Here is a 7,112-nt window from a genome sequence, read left to right as displayed (position 1 = left end):
GGGGGGGGGGGGAGAGGAGGGGGGAGATGATGAGGGGGGTGGGGGGAAGGTCATGTTCAGACCTTAGCCTGGCCAGACAGACAAGCAGGAAAACAGACCTGCAGACATACAGACAGACTGACAGAGAGACAATTGCAATTAAATTACTATGAAGGTTTAAATACAACAAATAATGTGTGTCAACACATTTTATTCTCAACAATTCTACTTCTGTTGCCGTGAATTTGAAGATGATTGTTATCATTGTTCGAAACTGCTTACAAACCGGAAATCTTTAAAACAAGCAATATTTTGTTGTTTTAGTTCAGTTTGGACGCCTGCAGTTTTGCTGCTTTATTAATCTAGCAAGGTTTACAATACAACCATACAATAAAATGCAAACAAGCACTCTCACTCAGACAGACAGGCAGACAAACACACACACGCACGCACACACACGCACGCACACACACACACACACACACACACACACACACACACACACACACACACACACACACACACACACACACACACACACACATACACACACACACACACACACACGCACACATATATATATATATATATATATATATATATATATATATATATATATATATATATATATAAACAACACAATAAAAAGTCCAAAACCAAGCCAGAATGTCGCATCTTTTTAAATCCAAATTTTCGGCCCGCAGGCCTTCTTCAAGGTGCACAGACCAAGCGTCTATAGTTACAACCTATATATATATATACACACATATACGCACACGCACACACACACACACGCACACACACACACACACACACACACACACACACACACACACACACACAGACACACACATACGTGCACACACACGCACGCACGCACACACACGGACGTCATAATCTAAGTACAACGTGTTATATACATCGAACATCGTGGCTGAACTTCATTGTCGAACAATGCAATCGGAATTTGTACAGGAAGACACAAAAACAAGTCCAGCTGCAGATCAGTTCATTCGATAATCGATTTTACTGATGGGTACTGTCCATCAGTGTTAAAGATGGCAAAGCATTTTGCCGGAGAAAGGGCGGTGTCTTGTCGAGTGACTCTGTTCCTATGTGTTCTGCTGGCACTGACAGCATGTGCACGCCCTGCAGAACAATGTGAGTAGACGGTGAAGCATTATACAGTGACCTTAAAAAAGGGACGGACAGATCAGAGTAATGTGTATTTAAATTAACTCTACTTTTAACTAAGAAATTGACACTAATATGTTTTCGCCGGAATTACGCGTTCTTCGACTTGCTGATGTGCATTCAAGGCTCTTATACAGTTATACCCACACATACACACACACACACACACACACACACACACACACAACACACACACACACACACACACACACACACACACACACACACACACACACACACACACACACACACACACTATATTGTTTGGGGAGGGGGAGGGGCTGTTAAAAGTGTTCAGTACATTCATGTGGAATAATTTTTGCGTCATTACTTATCTCCGTTGCACAACATACGTTGAGGTAATTTGTTGATGATTCTGTTCGCTTTTTGTACCTGACATTTAAAACAAATATATAATATGAATGTTTAGTTTTGTTCGGTTTAATTGTTGATGTTTTTTATTTTTATTTTTTTGGGTGAGTTCATTCGTATTGCTGTTTTTTGTTTTAATCTAAGGTGCTCACCTCAACTTTCCGACCAGTTCTTCGAACAAAATAATTCGCGCGGCCGAAGGATCAACCCTTACACTACCCTTCAACCTCGACATCAGCAACTGCCCCAGAAGCTCAAACCAAAGCGTCTACGTGTACGTGAGCACACCGCGAAGACAGGACTTCTGCGCTGTTCGTCTGACGCCGGAAGGGTGCAAATCCACCAGCAACAATAAATGCTTATGCGTGGATAATACATCCGCTGAGAAAGGAGCAGTGCTGACCAAGACTGTGACCAAAGCAGACGGTGGTCCTTGGGTGTGGCGAACTGGGGATGGGTCTGTGACAACCGAGATCAGGCTTGACGTTCAAGGTGAGTGTGTTTGTGTTTTGTCTGTCGGTTGTGAGTGTGCGTGTGTTATTTTGTTTTATGTGTTTGTTTGTTGTGGCGGTAGTTCAGTGTGTGTGTGTGTGTGTGTGTGTGTGTGTGTGTGTGTGTGTGTGTGTGTGTGTGTGTGTGCGTGCGTGCGTGCTTGTGCGCGTGCGTGCTTGTGCGCGTGTGTGTATGTGTGTGTGTGTGTGTGTGTATGTGTGTGTGTGTGTGTGTGTGTGTGTGTGTGTGTGTGTGTGTGCATGCGTGTGTTTTTAATATGAAAAGGTTTAAGCTGCGGAACTTGTTATATCACGCAGACATGCGCAACCAACGTGCATAGATACACTAAGGGATCTACTTAAAACACTGCTCCTACTATGCGAGCAATTAGCGCTATTGCGCTATTAGCTCAGTGGAAAGCTAGCAGCAGCAAGAGTCGTGCTACCCACGTGTGTGCATATTAATAAGTGTCATCAGCCATCTGCACTTATTGCAGAATGACCAATGTACTGTATGTGTCATTGTGGTGACACGGGGTTGGGACATGGATACCGTTTCCGAGTCTTCACAAACAGTTGACCCGTGTCCGTCCCGGCCGGGATTCGAACCCGTGACCCTAGGGTCACAAGTCCAGTGCACTATCAACGGAGCTATGCGCCCCCCCCCCCCCATCTATATATTGGTCTGTGTAGGCATTTAGTGCATGAACATATCTCCAGAAAAAAAGTGTACAGCTAAATCACAGACTGATTGTTTTACCAGAGCCCGTTTCTACCGTCGCCTGGTCATCGGAGAAAGACTCGAGAAGAGAAGATGGAGTGACAACAGCAGTGGCCAACAACGATTTGATCCACCAGCCTGCTATACAAGGTATCATATTCCCCCCTCTGCTTCTTTACCTCTGTAAACTTGTAGGGGTAGTTATTTTTCGATAATGACCCAGCAACCAAACAAATAACGACCCAGCAACAGCCTGAATCCTCGATAGTGCAATGGGTTGAGAGGTTGTTCTGTTTCGGTACTACTTTTTGCGACTGAAAAGTTCAGAACGCTCTAATGTACGAAGTATACATCTCTGGAGCAAACAATACAAACATACCGCATTTAAATTAACAACTACAGGCCTGAACACATGAATCTCCATATAAAATCCATGAGTTCGGTTGTTTTCTGAATCTCATCTGCCGTGGCTCAAGCCGTTCATCACAAGCAATTTCCCAAGGCAAGTAACTCATACTTTGTCTAGCGACAAGAGTAGTTCCCCTTCTTTTCACTCAGTTCCTTCGACAACAGACTGCAATCCGACGGTCAGTTTTCAACAATATTTCATTTAATAAACAGATCACACGCAACCAAATGCACACATCTCATCAATTTAAACAACATAAAGGGGTTTCATACACTATTTTCCCCGGAAAACTGAACTTCATACAGTTTTTAACGTTGGAACACGGGTGCAAAAGTTCGTCTGCTAGTCCCATTTGACGAAAAAACATTACCCTAAGCGATACCAAAACATATACAGAACACACAATATCTGCCTTTGCCGCCACAGCAGAATAACAGCATATCTGTGTACTTGATTTTAGCCTAAAATAGGAAAACTGACAAGAAGTGTTAACAGAATGGAATGATTTGCACGGAACTATACAACCGCGCATTAATCGATCGCCTGCGCAGGTTGACTGGTTGAGAGAATAGGATTCGATCAAACTTTCGCAAAAAAACTCCTCTTTTCTTTGAATAACTGAAGAAAGGAGGAATAAAGAGGTTACACACCTCGTCTCAGTGATTATCAAAAATAATGGTCTCAGTTCGCGGTCATGAAAAAGCTCGCTAAAGCTCGCATTTTTCATGATCCGCTAACTTCGACCATTATTTTTGATAATCACTGAGACTCGGCATGTAACCTCTACATATTCACTATCAATACGTTTAAAAGAACATGTCTTTCCCGTCAATTATATGACCACTTGCAACCGTAACGTAATAATATGCTCAATCGAAAATACAGTGGTAGGGTGGAACATAGTACTGTAAACACAGGAAGTAATTAAAACAAGAACGCGTGTTTTTCATGGCTGATCATCATTGAAGGTACAGGTTTTAGAATCGTATTCTTAGAGTATGTTTGCTTATTTACTTTGTGTCAGCGTGTTGTTTTCTTTCTCATTTCATTTGTTTTTTTAAATCGTCATCGTTTATGTCCGGTCTTTGGTGTTCTTGCATTCACTCTTAGTCAACATTTGCTCGTCCCTACAAACTTTTTGAACATGAAAAACGTTAAAACAAAATAAACAAGTTGCGTGAAGCAATATAAACACATTTAGCCAATCTGAATAGGTATCAGACTAAAAGGTAAACACCAAAACCCAGTCATCGCCGAGACTAAATTCAGATTGTCTCGGCTAAACTTCCCCGAACACCGAGACGGGTCACGCTCGTCTCTGCGAAGCATGCGAACATTATACTCGACCTATTAATTTTTTCTTTAATTCTGAGCGATTTTTTTCAAATAAACATAACATATCTATATATTTTTGAATTCAGGAAAAAAGGAGGAATACAATGCAATGATTTGTTAATCTTTAAATAAACATGTTTTTAATGACAACTTTAATGAGAAAACTAATTAACTAATTTTTAAGCTTCTGAGCTGAAATGTAATACCAAAGTCCGGACTGAGTCAAACATTGCTTGACCAACATTTCAATCAATTTGGTTTAAAAATGAGGGCGTGAAAGTGCCGCCTCAACAATCGAAAACAGTCGAATATGACGTCATCAACTACATTTATCGAAAAAATGAGACAAATAACGTGGGGGGATATTATACCCAGGAACTCTCATGTCAAGTTTCGTGAAGATCGGTCCAGTAGTTTTGTCTGCATCGCTCTACACACACACACACACACACACACACACACACACACACACACACACACACACACACACACACACACACACACACACACACACACACATACCTACACCACGACCCTCGTCTTGATTCCCCGTCCATGTTAAAACATTTAGTCAATACTTGACTAAATGTAAAAACAAGCAAAACCCAAACAAAGACAAGCAAACAAAAACAACCATAAACAAAGACATTCGCTGAAGTATCCATATACAAAAACTCTGACATACTCGATGACAGAAACTCCTTCAACTACACCGGTAGCAACACGGGAGACAGACGACACAACTGAAGACATACAACTCAGCCATGAAAGAAGCGACGGGGAAGACGGGGTTCAGGACCACAACATATTGATCAGCGGCAAAAGCATCGGCAAGGGGGACAACCACGCAGGAGGTCTGGCGGATAACTTGGGAGGCGTCATCAGTATTGTGATCGTCGTCGCAATCGTCGACGTCGGCGTCATTATTGTCGTCATGTTCAGGAAGAGACGCGCACAGAAAGGTAATGTGAAGAAAATATGTCATGAATGATTATGTTCTAAAGGGTGTTCGTATAAAGGCCATGGTTGTTGTGTCAATAATTATCTGCATGCAATAAATAACGACAATAAATAAGGACCGGCACGGTTGGCCTAGTGGTAAGGTGTCCGCCCCGTGATCGGGAGGTCGTGGCTTCGAACCCCGGCCGGGTCATACCTAAGACTTTAAAATTGGCAATCTAGTGGCTGCTCCGCCTGGTGTCTGGCATTATGGGGTTAGTGTTAGGACTGGTTGGTCCGGTGTCAGAATAATGTGACTGGGTGAGACATGAAGCCTGTGCTGCGACTTCTGTCTTGTGTGTGGCGCACGTTATATGTCAAAGCAGCACCGCCCTGATATGGCCCTTCGTGGTCGGCTGGGCGTTAAGCAAACAAGCAAACAAAAAATAAATAAGAAATATTTAAAGAATAAAGGAGAAACACATTCATATTACGTTCATTGACACGTTCAAGTCGAGTTTGCAGTTGTGAGTGATCACAGTCTAGTTTTGTTTATTGCTATTTCATATGTTACGTGGATTTCCATTGGTCAATTGGGCAAAATTGAGTTCAGTGCAAAAGTGATATCGACGACATTTCTGTCGATATCAGTTTTGATATCGGCGACCTCTTCATTGCTTCCCCACTTCAAAAACAAAAACACCTAAATTTAAAAACAAACAAAAATATATGAAAATGTAATTTTCCCAGAATTTAGTTGAGCAAGTGACTAAAGACTTTTTTGAAAGAAAAGACATTTTGAAATACTGAAAAGTACAAGAAAAGCGTGAACAAAAATAAATATTAATCAAAGGGTGGGATATGGAACAGCCAAAACTGAGACAAATGCGTTTGTAATTTTTTTTACAGTGAATACAACATGTCCAGAGAAATAGCAAAATATCTAACATTGACTGACTGTGTGATGATATACCTCCAGTCTCAATTTTGATATCACTGTCGAAACAGACCAATAGCAGAAGATATCATCACACAGTCAGTCAATATTGGGTATTATTTGTTGTAATGTGTAGCTCCATAACTCTCAACTTTTAGTATTGTCATCAATAAAAGTCCTCTAAATGTGGAATGAGGGCAGACATTTAAACTGGCAGGCAAATATATTCAATTTCAAGCCAGTTAACATCCAGAATACCCCATGCCTAAAACACTTAAAGAAAGCTTAATCTGGATTATTGTTGGTACTAATTGATTGGCCAGTTCTCTTGGTCACATGTCTACAACCAAGACATATTACATCTAATGTGTTTAGCATCAAAGTGTTTCGTTTGATATATGTTGTTTTGTATATGTAACATAAAGTTGCATGCATTCAACAGCATGTTAAGGCTTGATTAACCCGTTCTTTCACACAATTCACATGATTATAATGCGGTGAACAGAGGGGAAATACGTCTTGAACGTGCCTCCTATGCATGCTGACGTCACTGGTGACGACATAATGCTGAGACAACGTCAGGAGCCGCAAAATGACGCTGTAAACAGCTACGTGCCACTGTGCCCCATACGTCATTCCGGAGAAGAAACTCCCGAAGCCTTCGTCAACGGTGAGACACTGTTTTCTCAATTAATTGTCATTTTAGCTCAACATGTTTTCATATGTTTTCTTGTC

The 7,112-nt window shown here is 41.4% G+C and overlaps 1 protein-coding gene across 1 annotated transcript in view; it reads left to right on the top strand.

Moving 5' to 3' along the window:
* Positions 1 to 922: 922 nt before the first annotated feature.
* Positions 923 to 7,112, top strand: part of LOC138972843 (uncharacterized) — a 7,214-nt gene continuing 1,024 nt past the window's right edge. The window contains exons 1-5 of the mRNA XM_070345519.1: positions 923 to 1,140; positions 1,690 to 2,037; positions 2,800 to 2,907; positions 5,197 to 5,463; positions 6,883 to 7,047. Coding sequence (XP_070201620.1) covers positions 1,038 to 1,140; positions 1,690 to 2,037; positions 2,800 to 2,907; positions 5,197 to 5,463; positions 6,883 to 7,047 — 991 coding nt within the window. The 5' untranslated portion in view covers positions 923 to 1,037. The remainder of the gene's footprint in view (positions 1,141 to 1,689; positions 2,038 to 2,799; positions 2,908 to 5,196; positions 5,464 to 6,882; positions 7,048 to 7,112) is intronic.

This window comes from Littorina saxatilis, linkage group LG8, assembly GCF_037325665.1.
Source record: "Littorina saxatilis isolate snail1 linkage group LG8, US_GU_Lsax_2.0, whole genome shotgun sequence".
In the NCBI taxonomy this organism is placed as follows: Eukaryota; Metazoa; Mollusca; class Gastropoda; order Littorinimorpha; family Littorinidae; genus Littorina; species Littorina saxatilis.
The sequence above is the reverse complement of the archived record's forward strand: the minus strand, read 5'-3'. Positions and strand labels throughout refer to the sequence as shown.